Source organism: Kockiozyma suomiensis (genome assembly GCF_038497685.1).
Source record: "Kockiozyma suomiensis strain NRRL Y-17356 unplaced genomic scaffold V2V93scaffold_4, whole genome shotgun sequence".
Lineage (NCBI taxonomy): Eukaryota > Fungi > Ascomycota > Lipomycetes > Lipomycetales > Lipomycetaceae > Kockiozyma > Kockiozyma suomiensis.
In genome coordinates, this window is record NW_027117667.1 from 122,875 (window position 1) to 138,504 (window position 15,630).

At 44.5% G+C, this 15,630-nt stretch overlaps 6 protein-coding genes across 6 annotated transcripts; 3 read left to right on the top strand and 3 right to left on the bottom strand.

The window, feature by feature from the left end:
• The first annotated feature begins 3 nt into the window (after nt 1-3).
• Nucleotides 4-1,214, top strand: V2V93DRAFT_366159 (autophagy-related protein 27). Its single transcript, XM_066909260.1, has 2 exons — nt 4-331; nt 410-1,214. Exons 1-2 carry the CDS (start codon nt 70-72, stop codon nt 1,063-1,065), a joined length of 918 nt encoding a protein of 305 aa, XP_066766844.1. The 5' UTR covers nt 4-69; the 3' UTR covers nt 1,066-1,214.
• On the top strand, nt 1,215-2,746 carry V2V93DRAFT_366160 (uncharacterized protein). Its single transcript, XM_066909261.1, has 2 exons — nt 1,215-1,813; nt 1,870-2,746. Exons 1-2 carry the CDS (start codon nt 1,585-1,587, stop codon nt 2,574-2,576), a joined length of 936 nt encoding a protein of 311 aa, XP_066766845.1. The 5' UTR covers nt 1,215-1,584; the 3' UTR covers nt 2,577-2,746.
• A 2,381-nt stretch (nt 2,747-5,127) lies between these two features.
• On the bottom strand, nt 5,128-8,163 carry V2V93DRAFT_167937 (uncharacterized protein). The gene is made up of 5 exons (XM_066906917.1): nt 7,778-8,163; nt 7,578-7,709; nt 7,348-7,512; nt 5,628-7,288; nt 5,128-5,439 (listed from the first exon to the last, which is right to left on the bottom strand). The coding sequence occupies exons 1-5, from the start codon at nt 8,051-8,053 to the stop codon at nt 5,373-5,375; spliced, it is 2,301 nt and encodes a 766-aa protein (XP_066766846.1). The 5' UTR covers nt 8,054-8,163; the 3' UTR covers nt 5,128-5,372.
• A 2,012-nt stretch (nt 8,164-10,175) lies between these two features.
• On the top strand, nt 10,176-12,523 carry V2V93DRAFT_366167 (glucose-6-phosphate dehydrogenase). Its single transcript, XM_066909262.1, has 3 exons — nt 10,176-10,292; nt 10,580-10,652; nt 10,710-12,523. Exons 1-3 carry the CDS (start codon nt 10,252-10,254, stop codon nt 12,132-12,134), a joined length of 1,539 nt encoding a protein of 512 aa, XP_066766847.1. The 5' UTR covers nt 10,176-10,251; the 3' UTR covers nt 12,135-12,523.
• On the bottom strand, nt 12,349-13,543 carry V2V93DRAFT_366169 (uncharacterized protein). The gene has a single exon (XM_066909263.1). The coding sequence runs from the start codon at nt 13,484-13,486 to the stop codon at nt 12,581-12,583; it is 906 nt and encodes a 301-aa protein (XP_066766848.1). The 5' UTR covers nt 13,487-13,543; the 3' UTR covers nt 12,349-12,580.
• Nucleotides 13,544-13,668: 125 nt separating this feature from the next.
• On the bottom strand, nt 13,669-15,150 carry V2V93DRAFT_366170 (NADP-dependent oxidoreductase domain-containing protein). Its single transcript, XM_066909264.1, has 2 exons — nt 14,246-15,150; nt 13,669-14,178 (listed from the first exon to the last, which is right to left on the bottom strand). Exons 1-2 carry the CDS (start codon nt 14,809-14,811, stop codon nt 13,782-13,784), a joined length of 963 nt encoding a protein of 320 aa, XP_066766849.1. The 5' UTR covers nt 14,812-15,150; the 3' UTR covers nt 13,669-13,781.
• Between the last annotated feature and the right edge of the window lie 480 nt (nt 15,151-15,630).

Here is a 15,630-nt window from a genome sequence, read left to right on the forward strand (position 1 = left end):
GACCATAAGCGATCCGACCCCTTTGAATTCTTATCGACCTTGCTCGGTAGCAATTCTACTATACTAGTCATGCTTTCCAGACTATCCTTTAAATCTGTTGCGTTAGTGCTTGTCGTCTCGGCGTCCGCAGTTCAAGCTGTGTTTGACTGTAGCCAGGTCGTCGATGGCGAGTCCCTCAACATGACTGCGCTGGCTGGTCCTCACGTGGTGCAGACCTCCCGAAACACTCCTCCGTCGACCACTATCACTCAGTTCACTTTTGATCTATGTGCTTCGTTACAGCCTCAGGTGGGAGTTCCGGCGAACCAGCAGTGCGCGGCTGGTACTCAAGGTAACTAATTGCCCCATCGTGCACGCTATTTTGATCTGAGCAGTCGAAAAGGCGCTGTTGCTTACGAAATTTCTTTAGTATGCGGTATCCAGACTATCACCCTTGAAGGCCAGACTCCTGTCGTGGCCGAAGTCATTCCTGTCTCTGGTGATCTGAATGGCGCCGCTGCAGCCAATGTCGCTGAGCGCCGTGTCGGCGCCAACACGGCTCAGAAAGGCCAGTCTGCAGTCGGAGTCACGCTTGTCGGCGGTCAGTGGGGTGACGTGGAGGCTATGCAAACCGCAATTAAATTTGTTTGCGATCCTACTATTTCCGATGCCACTCCAGACCCTGCTACTCTTCAAAGTACGGGTTCCGACACCGCTGGTCTGAAGTTTGTTTCCTGGGACGAGATGACTCTCAAGCTTCAATGGGATACCGCCGTGGTCTGCGACCAGGCGCTCGTCCGTGCTGCGCAGGAAAACGACAACAATCAACCCCAAGAGACACCCACTGCCAGTTCAACCGCCTATCGTATCGTCAAGTATATCCTGGTTGGCATCTTGCTCTTCGCGGGCGCATACTTTGGCGCCACTGCTATTTCAAATTACCGAAAGGGCGCTAGAGGTACTGGACTATTACCGTCATCTGAGACAGTTACGGATGTTCCATATGTTGCTCGCGATTTCTTCCGCAAGATTGGCTCTGGATTCTCCAGATCGGATAGTAGCCGAGATGGGTATGCTGTATTTTGAGCAAGCTGTGACTTTTGCTTTTCTTTCTTTCAATTCCTGATTTGGGTGCATTTTGGCGATTAGACTTTAGACGAGGATAGTTGATATATTTAAGCTTGAGGTTTTTGTATTCTGTTACTAAATTTGTGTACTTTTATTTATTTTTAGCACTGGATTGTTGTAGGATCCATATTCATAGAAACTGTTAAGAGTTACCATATGTCGGCACCGTTGTCCTCACTATTTTTCCCTCAGAAAGGCCAATTGCTATAAAGACTTCTACTTCCTCGTGAGGATTCTCTGAGCATCGAAACGAAGTTAATGTGAAATATAGGCATGCAAAATTAGACTCCCTGATTGATGACAATTTAAAGTTTCAATGTCATATGTGGTTAGGGCTTAATAAATTTACAAGGCGAAAGAACGGAAAGCGTAGATTTTAGCACTACATATCGCGACTTCGGGAATTATTTTGTGTGATACTCAAAATCACTAAGCAAGATCACAGCTGTACATATTCATTCATACGAGCGATAAATAATGCTGTCACTGACTAGAGGTATGACGGCGACAAGCAGAGTTTCTTTACAGAGATGCTTTACTCGAGTCGCGCGAGCCGCTATCGCAGGGCGAATTCTGTCGTCGCAGGAGAGAGAATACGCAACTGTTCTGGATACAGCCAATTTGTTGAAAAAGTCTAGTACTGAAGGCGGTTATAAAATTGCGTCCAAGAGGATCTGGGAGAGCGCGAATGTGCAGACAACTGAAGGTAAAAAGAATGATTATACATCTAAGATTGAATTTCAGACACTAACCTCTTGGAAGATGGCCATCAGATTAATCTCGGATCAAGGCCAATCAAAACTTCCGCAGGACACCCTATTCTTTTGCCGCACAACAAAACCACTCTTGCGCATCTGATTGTCCAAGAATGGGCGACTCTTCCTGGTCTGCAAATCAAACCTCACTCGCTTCCGTTGACATCAATCACCGCCCGCGCAATTGACATCACAAATATGCCATCACCGGAAAAAGTACACGAGACAAAAGTTGCTATTAGCGATGCTTTGATATCGTACATTGATACAGATACAATGCTAATTTTTGCACCGTCTCACGAATATAATGGAAGACTACGGGCTGATCAAGAAGAAAAATATCGCCCGATTATCGAATGGGCCGAGAAGAACATTTTCAACGGATTAAAACTGAACTACTCTGACGGTGATCAAGGCTTAACAGGAAACCCTCAATCAGACGAAGTCAGACAATTGGCACGTAACTACATGCTCAGTCTATCAGATTGGGAATTAGCAGCCTTTGAGCGGGCAGTACTTGGTGGTAAATCCTTCTTGGGTGGAATCAAACTTGTGAGACAGGAATTGACGACGAGTGAATTGGCCGAGTTGGCGACTTTAGAGAATATTTATCAGATGAGACGGTGGGGTGAAGTTGAAGATTCTCATGATGTTGATTGGGCTGATTTGCGACGACAACTGGGAAGCGCCGCAGTGTTATTAATTAGAGATTAGCAGTCAAACCTCACAGACTGATAAATATTTGTAAAATTGAAGTCGAGATTGAGGTAGGGTGATACTTGATACAGCTTAATGTTGTGATTAAGAACAAATTAAACAATTAGTATAGATACCAACGACACGATATACAATCAAGATAAATCTACTTCAAAAAATACCAAAAATCATTTGTAGACAATAAACAAAATCATTCGACAAAAGAGATGCCAACGCCCTTTCTTATAAATATTCATTATACCAACCTACATCATCTGAGACTGGACGCACCCAAATCATCCTTACTACATTGTAGGAGCCGCAAATTCGGTAATTGCTCTCGCCAATATACTAGTCTCTTGCTCTCTCTTAAACTAAATTGGCTAACGTTAGAATACCGACACCACCAAATAATTATAAAGTTAACTGACCTGTAGCATATATACTGCCAATTTTGATTGGCTACTCGCGAAAGAACGAAGCGAATCTGGAACTTCCTCATCAACACAAATTGAGATCCCAGTTTTACCCAGCTTTTCCATGTCCGATCTTCCAATCGGCAGATCGAATACAACCTGTTCGCCTTCCAACGTCACGCAAACTTTGTTCCCTTTTGTTTGGGAGATTGCAGAAACCGAGATTTTTGCTGGACCAATATTTCTCCACTTGAGCGCATCCTGGCGCAGAAATAGACGGCAATTAAAGTCTCTGACAATCATAACCTCATCAGCACCATCAGCAAATATACTCTCTGTCGCTCTCGGGAGAGTGCTATCCAAGACTGGATGATGCCAAGCAGTGATCTGACCACTACCGAATAGTAACGAAGCGCCACTACTTATAGACGACTCACTACTCGCAATACTTGGTGCCGAAGATCCGAATTGTCGCGAGCGAATACTAGTTGCTCTGAAATTCACTTTGCACGCGTTCATAACACTAATCATATGATCTGCGTCGGCGGCAGTTCGCATACGGAACATCGTCATTCCTGATGTTTCCGTGCGTTTGAGATGAACATCAAAGGCCGTACTGCGTCGAACAGAAGATCGAGTACTCAGCGGTATTGCCAGCATTGGTTTGCCATCTTCTAATGACTCGTTGAGATTCAAAACTGTGTCCCCAGCGACGGTGAACATCACACTTCGAGTCTTTGGAGGACGGTCGGAGGATGGAGTCGTGCATTCTGGAGTCGTTGTGCCTGAGCTAGAAATTGACGATGAAGGAGACGAGCTGTTGGACCAGACTTCTACATTACCAGTGCCATCAGTAACTGAGATCATAACTCGAACTTGCTGAGGAGTAATGCGTTCCCATTTATTGTTATTCCATTCGAATACCAATGCGTTACTCTTGAAGAGCACCGTCTTATTGTCATCACTCTTGTTATCGTCACTCTTGTTATCGTCACTCTTGTTATCATCCTGCGTCGACCATTTCATTGCTGGCGATGAAGCAACATTGGTATCGGAAGTTGACTCGGGTGACGATGACAGCGCAAATTCCTTTTTGAGAGGAGAATTAGGTCGCAAAAGAGAATAATTGCCTGGAATAAGAGAATTGATTGACTTAGGTTTCAAAGCCGTACGTTCTTCCAAAGCATACTTTAAAGTTGTCCTCTTCACTGCCGATGTCGCAGCAACAACAACCTCCTTTTCCTCCTCGTCGACAGTGTCTTCACTCTTCTCGTCGTCAGATGCTGCGCCTGAACTCTCAGACATATCAACAACACTGTAGTAATCTTCTTCAACTGAATCACTCCTCAGCCGCGTCTCTGTGACCTTCTCAACTTCCTCTTCTTCCCCATCATCAGACACCGGTTCATCTCTAAGCGAGTATCGCGGATGAGACGGGTCCACCAACCAGTGCTGTGCATCGGCGTAAACAGTAACCTGGCTATCTCTAAGCGTAGACGTGCGCGATGATCGTCGAGAAATCGACGAGCCGCGCTGTGATGTTCTGCTAGGCACCCTCAATGGAGAAGGAGGAGGAATCGGAGTTTCGTCGCCGAATGTAGGCATCATCGCCGAAGATGGAGTTGACATCGAGTCGCGAAAGACAACGTATTCGGATTTACTAGAAAGAGTGTCATAAGGATCCGAGCCAGTTTTGATGCCCGAGGCAGTATCAGCTGGCTTTGTTCGTTTGGCAGTCGAATTCTCGGTCCTATCATTCACGAAAATCGAGTTGTCAACAACGTCATTTAGAGGAGACGGCGGATATCCTTGGGACAAAACAAATTCTCTTCTGATTTCAGGCTCCAACAAATTGTTTACGCTAATTTTCAGAGGCTGCACCTTTGGCATAGGCGGAAAGTCATCTTGAGCGTCATCGTATACACTCGTTTCGTCACCTCCTGTGCTTGTCGGGACGGCGATAGACGACGCTGCTAACATTGAGTCTGCGCTAGCTACCACATTCGCTGATGCCGTCGTTTCTTCAGAAGCAGAATCTGTCTTATCCTTGGCCGAGACAGTCGTACCCTGAATAGTAACATCCTCTTGAGCATCAACTTGCTTCCGTGTCATAATCTCCTCAGCAGCGGCGACATCAATGATCTTTATCTCAGCACTAGGCGACGGCGGAATAGTTGTGATAGTAGTAGTCCCAGAGTCGAGAGCAAGACTGCGGATATCTACCGGAGCTGCAAATTCATCCTCCTCAGCAGTGCTAGGTGACTGCTGTTGCGGTTGCTGCTGTTGCTGCTGCTCTGCTTGTAGAGCAGCCCGCATCTTTCGTGCGTTACGCGCAAAGATGCTGAATTTTTTGGTCTTCGTTGGTTCAAACTGCTCAACTACCGGAGTTTCATCAGGCTTAGAAGACTCCTGCGAAGTTTCCTCGGTTGCAGGACGCACTGGGGTAGTAGATGTCGGACGAGAGGGTGCCGATACGACGGGAGTCTCCGACGCAGAATTGGTAGTCAGCGGTACAGATTCCAGGGCTGGGCTGGCGCTGCCTGAGGCAGATGATGATCGCAAGCTCATCTTCGAAAATCTCAGACTACGCATGAATCCAGCCGATTCAGCACGTTTATGCTGCTTAGATACACTATTGGCACTGAACTCTGATGTTGTACTAGCAGGTGACCCCAGGGCTCCAGAGAGAATTGGAGACTCCACGGTGGGTGTCGTGGCCGGATTAGGAGAACCAACATTTGGTGACAAGCTGGTCAGGGCAGTGGAGGCACGACGAGAAAGTCGCGAATATACTGCACTGATCGCCTTGTCATTCTCTGCATTATCTGCAGGGTGACCAGGTGTCTTGCGACCCGAGATGCTAAGTTGCGATCGAGGTGTGAATTTCCTGAACACTGAAGAAACAGAGCCTGATCTCGTAGCTGGAACACCGGCATTCTCATCAAGAACGTATTCTTTAGGCTTTCGACCAAAAGCAAAAGACGATTTTTTGCGATGAGCCGTCGACTGTTGCTCTTCGATACGAGGAGACTCAGCTGTGTACTCTTGAGTAAGAGGACTGACGGTAAAAACCTCAGGTGTAATAGATGACACAGACTCGCGATTGGCGGGTGATGAAATAGACTTCAGGTGCGGTTGCGGAGAAGCTGCTGTTCCTTCATTGGCACTCATAGGGACGAGGTAGATACCTGCCGCCGGAGTATCTTTGTAGCTTACTGAATTGGCAGACACCGGTTTCTTTAAACTGGCAGAATTCAGTTCAGGCAATGTATCTTTAGGCTTTAATTCCTTGGGCTTTGATTCTTCAGTCTTTGCAGGCTCTTCGTCTTTCAGTTTCGCAATTACAACACTTGTAGTAGTCTCGCCTTTCTTAGTTTCAAGTTCCGACGATGACATTTTCGCCTTCAGAAACGAGTTATTCACAGCAGTCATCAATGATGATCTACGCTCTGATATGGCCCCGCGAGAATTTGCAACCGAGGACGAACGAGGAGGTACACTCGGGGATCTGCTGAGTTCCGGTGAAGTAGATGGTGTCTCCTCCTTCAACACCATGCTCTGTACAGAAGGTAAAGGAGCAATAGCCGATACCGATCGTTGCTTCTCGACAAGGCGCTGCTGAAGCCGTCTGTATGGAGAAAGCGTTGAGCTACTCGATGACGGAGAGATCCGCGACTCGCTAACGATTCGGCTGAAACGAACTGATGGTTTCGAAAATGTAGTACTCTTGCTGATACTGTTACTACTTCCGTATCTAAACAGCGAGTGCCGCTTCTTTTGGGGAGAGATGTCGGTTTGAACAATGTATGGTCTAAGTTCGGGTTCCTCGAACAATCGCGGCCGTTGGAGCTCAGAATCGAGCTCGTCAGTTTGAAGCTGAATTTTCTCGTTTGAATCCTTATCAGCAGATATGATCTGCAGCCCTGCAAGGCTCGCTATTTGTGGCTTGACACCTGGTGGAAGAGCAGGCGCTGGAGGAAACATCTCAGCGAATTTTGCAGCCCACGTATCTTTATTCTCACGCGAAGAAAATGTGAATTGAACCAAGCTCTCATCGTAGGACTTGAGAGCAATATCCAGAGACGATGAATCTTGTGGAGGTGTATATACAAGATCTGCACGACGGAAAGTTGGAAACAAGAGATATCGTTGAAGTTCGTGAAGCTGGCAAATAGCCAAAGCATCAGACGTCAACGGTTCGGAAATCAACATGATCTCAACTGGAAGTCCTTCAAACGACTTTCCGTTGCGATGCTCAAGACGGCACTGACAATATGAACGCATATTAATCCATTTTGTGTTTATTTGTGAGGCCTTTTGTGGTAGAAGTTAGGAGTTATACGACAACTCAACAGTGTAAAAAATAAACTTACAACTGGCTCAAGAGAATCAAAGCTGCGGACTTTAGAAAAATCAATTTTCAACCGAGCAGCTCTCACTTTTTCGGACTCGACTTTGGCTCTAGCAGATGCAACGAGAACGCGATATAGAGCCGCTTGCGATGCAATGCCTCTAACATTTGGTAAGAATTCTTCCAACTTCTAAAACCAGATATGTATGTAAGTATTAATTGAGCAAAGAATCCTTAGTTTCTAATACGTACCTTAAAAAATTTGGCAAAGAATCGAAGACGCACAAGGGGTCGTCGCTTTAAATATCTCAGTTCTTCCGAGTCATCAGGATCGTAAGCAAACTCTTTTATATATTGACGATAAATCGGTGCAGCTTCTTCGCTCTTTGAAATTTATACGTTAGACTTGCTTATTTCAAAAAACAGAAGCAAAAGGATACAACGACTCTTACCCAAATCAGCACTTTGGTCAACGATGTATGCAAGGAGAGATGAACAATCAACAGCTCCTTGACAAGATGAACTTCTCTCATGCACTCGAGCTCTTGCACATACTGCTGCTCAGATGACTTCATTTCGTTGAACAGGTCGTCGACAGTGAGCGCGTTGAATCGCTGGAAGGAATACCCGGTCCCAATACTATTGGCGTTGGTGTAGACGGATGAACCGGAAGTGCCCGACAAGAGGGACATGCTCATACTCGCCTTGGAGCCGTGCGAGACACTCATTTCGAACTGGATAATAGGAGAACGAAATTGAGAGACGATAGGGGCCAAAAAAAGGGAAGCGTGTGTCGAGTGGGAAGGAGGGAGAGAGTAAAGAAAAGGCTGGAGAGGTGAGCAAGGGGGGTGATCTACCGGCGCGTTGACACGCGTATTGGTTACCCGGCTATTTCCATAAATGTCGCACCTTGACTGCAAGTATAGCTCTATCTTGCGTCCGTTCAAACATTATTTGATCGACAGACGTTGTGGTTTAACGCTGAAGCAGTTTGAGTAGTTACTAGATGCTCTTTGGAAAGTACTTAGGCCTTAACGGCACTACATCCACAGCCGTAACCACAAAATTTGTGTCTAATAGCAGATACTTACTTCAGCTATCGCATTTCGAAATTTATATCATGTTTATTGTGTCTAGTTGCAGTAGCATCATGCCTTAATAATAGGAAGCGGAAAACGCGTTATTACGTTGGCAGCAGCCGACACCGCAACGGTTGCTCTTTTAGCGCGACGCGTCAAGACGCGTCACAGACGTGTTTTTACCTGACTGAGCTAAAACCTAACCCAAAATATTGCAATATATCTCGTCTACTTGACGAAGATAGACAGATCAATTTCAAGCTCGCGAAGTTGACTACTACATAAAGGTATATATGGCGAGTGCTGTTGCCGTTTTACCAAGAAACGATAGCTGAGCGATCAGCTGCTGCTTTCAATGAGATTGCTTTACTTCTCTTGTTGATTTTTGGCTCTCTATGATTTCCCTTTCCTAGTTAATAAGACCTGTAAACTTTGTAGGGTAGATCACGACCAGTGAGATTGGCATATTCAGACTGTCCACATTGTTAATAAGGCCAGTAGTATTACGTATGGATATGACGGTCTCTAGATATTATTTGCAAAGCAGCCAAGCAATCTATCGATCACATATAGCATGCGATCAGGGATAATCAGTAAATAAATTGTTGCCACCATGATGTGTTAATTATTTTCTCCTGAATGTCACTTAGTAAGACTTGCCTGTGATAACTATACTCTGCTCGGCAGTTGATGTGCAGTCCAAGACGAAACGGATTAGATGATTGAAAAGTATAAGCGAACGCGACTTGATTTGCTACTCCCAGCTGACTGAGAGCAGAAACAATGGATCATTATGATAATGGTCCAGCTGTTTTGCTATAACTAAGATTTACTGTGACTACGAAGAAATTTGATTATTATTTAATGATTAGTCTCTCAATTGCAAGGTAAGCGTCAGATGACAAAGCCTGGAGGTGTCAAGGACAGTTAGTCACCCACCACAAGCTTCCATCGAAGATGGATACATGATAAGATAGAAAATAATGCCGATCAATCAATATATCTGCTTTCTGTTCTTCGCCATAAACTTCCTAATTTACCTTTTACGTATGCTGCTTACAAACTTCTCATAAATGCTGAGCTCTCGCAGTACAAATAACTTACATAACTTAATCACAGAAGCCGATCGAGCTTGGGAATCATGATTAATCATATTGGAATAAAACATTTGGTCGCCGCACGCTCGTGGTATCACATTAATCAAATTTAACAGAGGATACGTCACTGTACTGTCGAGATTTAACACCGCCTGGTGAACAAGCATACACACAGCTGTGGTGGTTAAGTCGGGCGATCTAAGTGCTCCGGCCTGCAGCTCATAAGGAGCAAAGACAGCATCAGCCAGTAAAGTCTGTCTACTCGGGTTGAGGGACGAGCGGACCGCTCCAAGCCGAGAGAAGCATTATCGCCGCCAGTTGAGTTCCATACAACCGCAAACGCTCACTGTTAAGGTTTTATATGCTCACTGTAGTGACGGTTATGCAAAATAGATCCTCGGAGGCCCCGCCGGGTAGTCATTCGAGGCCCGGACAGGTTGTCACCAGACTAAACCCGCAGACTTGCCAACTCCCGCAGACAGTCTAGAAATAATAGCAAACAGTGCCTGGAAGATATTGCAGCTTGTAATTTGTAAGCCGTCTATGCTCCGAGACTGCCGTAGTGAAGTGCCGCAGTTACTCAGCGTGACATCATCATCGCTTACGTACACTGGCTGGCTGGGATAAGCGCGATTCATGGCGGGCCCTAATAAAACTTGCCCTATGGCCGCCCGCTTGCCGCCACTCTCCGTCGCCCTTCTCTACGTCGTTTCGCCCCGCGCTTCTTCCTTCAGTTGCTCAGTCATTGCAATGTCCGATACTATCATCGCTCCGCCGAGCTCTAACCAGGCGTAAGATCCTCTTTCTTATATATCTGCTCCGGCCCGGTGCACTCCGGACAAGTCATTGAGTCGTTCGTTACTGTGTAATGCCCACCCGAGCAGTCCGGCTTCCCCATCTTCTACGCAGCAATCTGGTCTCTGCTTTTCACTATTGATCCTTTACCTGCTTAACAGGGTTAAATAGTTTTTAAATTAGCAATTTTGCTGCTCAATTGGGTCTCAGGCGGATGATTAATCGGCTGGCGTGATAAGATTTATTCGTTTTCTTACCTTTATGATACTAACTCTTTATTTAGCGCTCCGCCTTTACCGGCCGACTCTATCATCATCGTTCTCGGCGCCTCTGGTGATCTCGCAAAGAAGAAAACTGTATGATTTATTATCTGGTTTTAAAGATCATTCGTTAGCTGACTCTTGTGTAATTAGTATCCGGCGCTTTTCGGACTCTTCCGATACGGTCTTCTGCCTGATGGTATTCAGATCGTGGGTTATGCCCGTACTAAGATGGATGATGACGATTACAAAAAGCGCATCTCTTCGTACATCAAGGTTCCCGATGACGCTGTCAAAGCCAAGCTGGATGAATTCCTCGGCATGTGCTCTTACGTGGCTGGCACATACGATACCGATGAGGGCTTCCAGAAACTTGACAAACACCTGGCAGATATTGAGGCTGGACGCGATGAGTCTCATCGGCTATTCTACCTCGCTCTTCCCCCCACCGTCTTTATCCCGGTTGCCCAGCACCTGAAGAAAAACTGCTATCCTGCTAATGGCTCTGCTCGTGTGATTATTGAAAAGCCATTTGGTCACGACCTTGAGTCTTCGCGAGAACTTCAGACTGCTCTTCAACCGATCTGGACTGAAGATGAAGTTTTTCGAATTGATCATTATCTCGGAAAGGAGATGGTTAAGAACATGCTTATTCTGCGGTTCGGAAACGAGTTTTTCAATGCCTCATGGAACAAAAACCATATCTCTTCCGTGCAAATCACCTTCAAGGAGAAATTTGGCACCGAAGGTCGTGGCGGTTACTTTGACGAGTTTGGTATCATTCGTGATGTTATGCAGAACCATCTACTGCAGATCTTGACCATCATCGCTATGGAGCGACCCGTTTCTTTTTCTGCGGAAGATATCCGTGATGAGAAGGTGCGAGTACTCCGCGCTATGCCTCTCATTGATCCCAAAAACGTAGTCATTGGCCAGTACGACAAATCGGTTGATGGAACCAAACCCGGCTACACCGATGACCCTACCGTCCCTGAGGGCTCGCGCTGCCCTACCTTCGCTGCCATTGTTCTCTACATTAAGAATGACCGATGGGATGGCGTTCCATTTATCTTGAAGGCTGGTAAGGCGCTTGACTCGGCCAAGGTCGAGGTCCGTGTGCAGTACAAGGATGTCACCTCTGGAATCTTTAAGGATATTCCCCGCAACGAGCTGGTGCTACGTATTCAGCCAGACGAGTCCGTCTACATCAAGATGAACACCAAGCTGCCTGGTCTAACAATGAAGACCTCAGTCACTGAGCTCGACCTTACTTACAATCGACGGTTCTCGGATCTGCACATCCCTGAGGCCTACGAGGCTCTCATTCTCGATGCAATTAACGGCGATCACTCCAATTTTGTGCGTGACGATGAGCTCGATGCATCATGGAAGCTGTTCACTCCCCTTCTGCATTACCTCGACGAGTCCAAGGATATCGTGCCGGCCAAGTATCCTTATGGCTCTCGTGGTCCTGCTTTCTTGGATGACTTCCTCGCAAGCTATGGTTACTCGCGTGAACTTGATGGTATGTACCAGTGGCCTACCACCAAAGCGGGCAAGACGAATGGAAAAATCTAAACACTTATTTTGCTGAGCGATACGTTATTAAAATGGGAAGGAAAAATTTTTTTGTTAATAGTTGTGTGGTGAACAAACGACGCCTGAATCGATGCAAATGAACGAACATGAGAAGCAAGGTTGTTCACTTTTAAGTATATGAGTATTTAAAGTATGAAGGTAAATATGTAGCAGGTTATCGATTCTGTTCTATGTAACTAGGTAGTTTTTTTTCGTTTCGACTGGTTTTATCGTATAAATGGTTGGTCGTTTCGAAATATTTTTGAGACTGTTTCGCATATAGCTTATTACTCTATCTGCTGTGATATACAAGGAAACAGGTTTTCTTTTACTTATTTGTGAATTGACGCCTGTAATAATCAAATTGAACGACGTAGTTCATCATTCTATACTATTTACACACATATCTCGTGCCTCCTGGGGTGTCCATAGAAGCGGGGTTGTAATCACCAAATTCTTTCTTTATCTCCCTGCGCTAGCCTAACTCTTTTCACTTGTCTTTTCAGTCGTGAATTTTCATAATTTACTCGTCTGAGTTCGGTTTCGACTTCTTGTTGTCGCCTCTGACGAGCTCGTAATTGGCTGATAAGATCGTTTTTTTCTTCGTCGTGAGCGTCGACTTTGCTTTTTAGTTTTTGCATCTCTTTTTCTGAGAGTTTTAATTTTTTGCGTAAGTCTTTAATAGTTGTAGTCCGATCATCGTCAACTGGATCTACAATATTCTGTAGCTCATTCTGCTCGTTTTTTCGCTTCTTCATTTGTATTTTATTCTTGGCATCTTGACATAATTCTTTCTCAACCATTTTCAATTTTTTTCCCAAATCAGTTTCTTCACGGAATTTTTCAAATGCCATTTGCTGGTGGACACTGATTGTCTTAGTTCGATACGCCACACGAAATAGCCAATCTCGTTCGGTTATGAACGATTCAATCAATGTATCTGCCTCTGAAAGTCTTTTCTGCAGTGTTGTAATTATTGAAGTTTTTTCAGTTTCTAGTTCTCGTAATTCGTTATTCTTTTTTGCTTTCAGAAGATTATAATTTTCACTCATTTGCATTCTCGAAATTAAAAGCTCTGATTCTTTTTTTTTCAGTTGGGCGCCAATATTCGATACCCCAAGTTGATATACGCCAAGTTCCTGTTCTAAACTTTGAGCTTTTGTTTCAAATTGATGAATTCTCTTCTGTAAGTTTTTTATAATGATGCTGATTTCTTCGAATGATGTATTATCATCATCTTTAGTAGTCGATTGCGAGGAATCTGGAGTCTGGTAAGGATGTGATTTTGACAAGTTTTGTCTCTCGCGAGTATAGGCTGCCGAAAAAGTCCTTGATTCAAAATTATTAGCCATTTAGGGATTATTTATGATGTTCAACTTATTACTGTAAGAATGGAACGAAGAGCTTGCTTCCAACACAATCCCGTCACATCTCTTACTGAGCGACAAAGACAATCTGGGGATTAGGTTAGGCTTAGGGTAGATTAAAGATCTTGACACCCCAAAGTCATCGATCAAGTTTTATGCTTGAAAAGTTTATTATTTTTGTCACGATATACCAATACGCAACGAAACACTTTATTGCACAATTTTTATATGTAAATCAATATCAAATACATTCAGTCCAAAATTATATCTCTGCTGTCTTCTACCAAGTAACAGTTGGTTGCTCGTCTACATCGATCGTTTCCCAAAGCTTGTTCACTTGTTCGACAAGCTCATCCGGCAGCGGACCAGCCAACGCGTTCTTAACATTCTCTTCAATCTGAGAAATTCTACTTCCCCCAATAATAACCGCATTTTCATCAGAGTATTTAGAAATCTCAGAATGATGAATTATCCAACGTAAGGCAATTGCGTTACTGCTAATAGCATATTTGCTCGCCAATTCGTTTACTTTCTCCTTTGCGGCAAATAGGCCATCCTTGTAGAAAAAGGATTGCCAGATTGAACCAGGAAGAGTATTAGTATCAAAACGGCCACCTTCAGCGGGAGCTTCTCCACGCTTTATGTTGGAGAAGAAGCCGCCGGCAAGAGGTCTATATGTCAAAATAATCCCACATTAATATAATACTTTTTCCAAAATACCATATCTAAATTACTCACGAGTAGGCATAAAAAAAAATGTTGTTCTTCTTCAACAAAGGAAACAGCTCTTGCTCTGGTTTGCGAGCAAGTAAATTATAGAGGCCCTGATAATAAGAAGGCTTAATCCATCCATACTTCTCAGCATTATCCAAAAAAGTCTGAACATCATCAGCGGTGTAGTTCGAAAGCCCAAAATACTTGAAGTATCCCTTTTCATACAATTCATTCATTGCTCGATGACTTTCCTCAAATGGAACGGTACGATCAGGTGCATGAAGATATAGGATATTGATTTGCTTGACGTCAAGTCTCTTATACTGCTCCTCCACAGTCTCCATAAGACTCTCATAGTGGTGTGCGCCGGGAACAAATGATTTGACTTTAGAGTCAATAACGAACTCCTGCTTCGAACCTGCTTTCAATTCTCCCAAAATTGCCTCAGCTCTGGATTCTTGATAAATGTACGCAGTATCAAGCTGTTTAATCCCATTAGCAGTCAGAACGTCGAGAATTGGCTGCGTGAACTCTGCATTTGGAATGCGAGACGGGTCTCCGAATGATGCAGCGCCGCAGACGATTTTCAATGGCATTGTTCTAAGGCGATGATTATTACTTCGATACTGCGAATCAGAAGATGCTTGATACTCCAAGATAAGCGCCAGTAAAGGCCTGACTTTATATTGTAGCCAGCGGTCAGCAATTGGAGTTGATGAAGTGTAATTCGCTCTTGGAAAACTTTGCCTCAAGACATTACAAAGCAACCATTAGGCCCTATAGTGCGTTCAAGAGGCCATCCACCACTAGCTGAGTAATCGCGGATATTCAACTGCGCTTATTCAGCAGCTTGCTGACACCACGGAGGCATACCTCCGTGGCCTCCGTGGTGTCATATTCCCGCGAAGCTTTCTCATTCACTCAGCAAGATTTCTTTACGTTTCTATACGTTTCTAAAAGTAAAATTCGGGTACGACGTCTTCTGCAGCTGTATCCCAAAGCTTAGGTGCATTCTCGGCATCTAGAGTTCGCAGTGGCTTATCTCAATTAATTGAGAGGGAACGCATGCATACGAATACTGTACTAAATAAATTTTCAGATATTTTTTATCATATTATTTATCAATAAACCAGAAGTACGGCAGAAAAGAGTCGACGTCATCTTAAAATACTCTCTTTCTCGGAAATCTCCAAGCCGCAAAAGTGCTGTTGGTCGTGGACTGGATATATACCTTGAGAAGGTTGTCAGCAACTGACAAATATTATATCATATATTCAATCTAGTCCTCATCTGAGCTCGTCAGCTTGATAGCGAAAAGATATAGAGTAGTCAGTTGACGGAACTTGAATACAAAGGATTGACAGCAATTTTCCAAATGCATAATATATAGACAATCGTTCGCGCGGATTTGCAGC

What these genes read in the sequence shown, in the direction of transcription:
- V2V93DRAFT_366159 (XM_066909260.1), top strand. Translation starts at nt 70, where the DNA reads ATGCTTTCCAGACTATCCTTTAAATCTGTTGCGTTAGTGCTTGTCGTC. An exon ending in GTGCGCGGCTGGTACTCAAG is followed by an intron (nt 332 to 409) that starts GTAACTAATTGC and finishes AAATTTCTTTAG; the next exon opens with TATGCGGTATCCAGACTATC.
- V2V93DRAFT_366160 (XM_066909261.1), top strand. Translation starts at nt 1,585, where the DNA reads ATGCTGTCACTGACTAGAGGTATGACGGCGACAAGCAGAGTTTCTTTA. An exon ending in GAATGTGCAGACAACTGAAG is followed by an intron (nt 1,814 to 1,869) that starts GTAAAAAGAATG and finishes ACCTCTTGGAAG; the next exon opens with ATGGCCATCAGATTAATCTC.
- V2V93DRAFT_167937 (XM_066906917.1), bottom strand. Translation starts at nt 8,053, where the DNA reads ATGAGTGTCTCGCACGGCTCCAAGGCGAGTATGAGCATGTCCCTCTTG. An exon ending in TTGATTCTCTTGAGCCAGTT is followed by an intron (nt 7,289 to 7,347) that starts GTAAGTTTATTT and finishes CTACCACAAAAG; the next exon opens with GCCTCACAAATAAACACAAA. An exon ending in GGGTCACCTGCTAGTACAAC is followed by an intron (nt 5,440 to 5,627) that starts ATCAGAGTTCAG and finishes TCGTATCGGCAC; the next exon opens with CCTCTCGTCCGACATCTACT.
- V2V93DRAFT_366167 (XM_066909262.1), top strand. Translation starts at nt 10,252, where the DNA reads ATGTCCGATACTATCATCGCTCCGCCGAGCTCTAACCAGGC. An exon ending in CCGCCGAGCTCTAACCAGGC is followed by an intron (nt 10,293 to 10,579) that starts GTAAGATCCTCT and finishes CTCTTTATTTAG; the next exon opens with CGCTCCGCCTTTACCGGCCG. An exon ending in ATCTCGCAAAGAAGAAAACT is followed by an intron (nt 10,653 to 10,709) that starts GTATGATTTATT and finishes TTGTGTAATTAG; the next exon opens with TATCCGGCGCTTTTCGGACT.
- V2V93DRAFT_366169 (XM_066909263.1), bottom strand. Translation starts at nt 13,486, where the DNA reads ATGGCTAATAATTTTGAATCAAGGACTTTTTCGGCAGCCTATACTCGC.
- V2V93DRAFT_366170 (XM_066909264.1), bottom strand. Translation starts at nt 14,811, where the DNA reads ATGCCATTGAAAATCGTCTGCGGCGCTGCATCATTCGGAGACCCGTCT. An exon ending in AACAACATTTTTTTTTATGC is followed by an intron (nt 14,179 to 14,245) that starts CTACTCGTGAGT and finishes GATTATTTTGAC; the next exon opens with ATATAGACCTCTTGCCGGCG.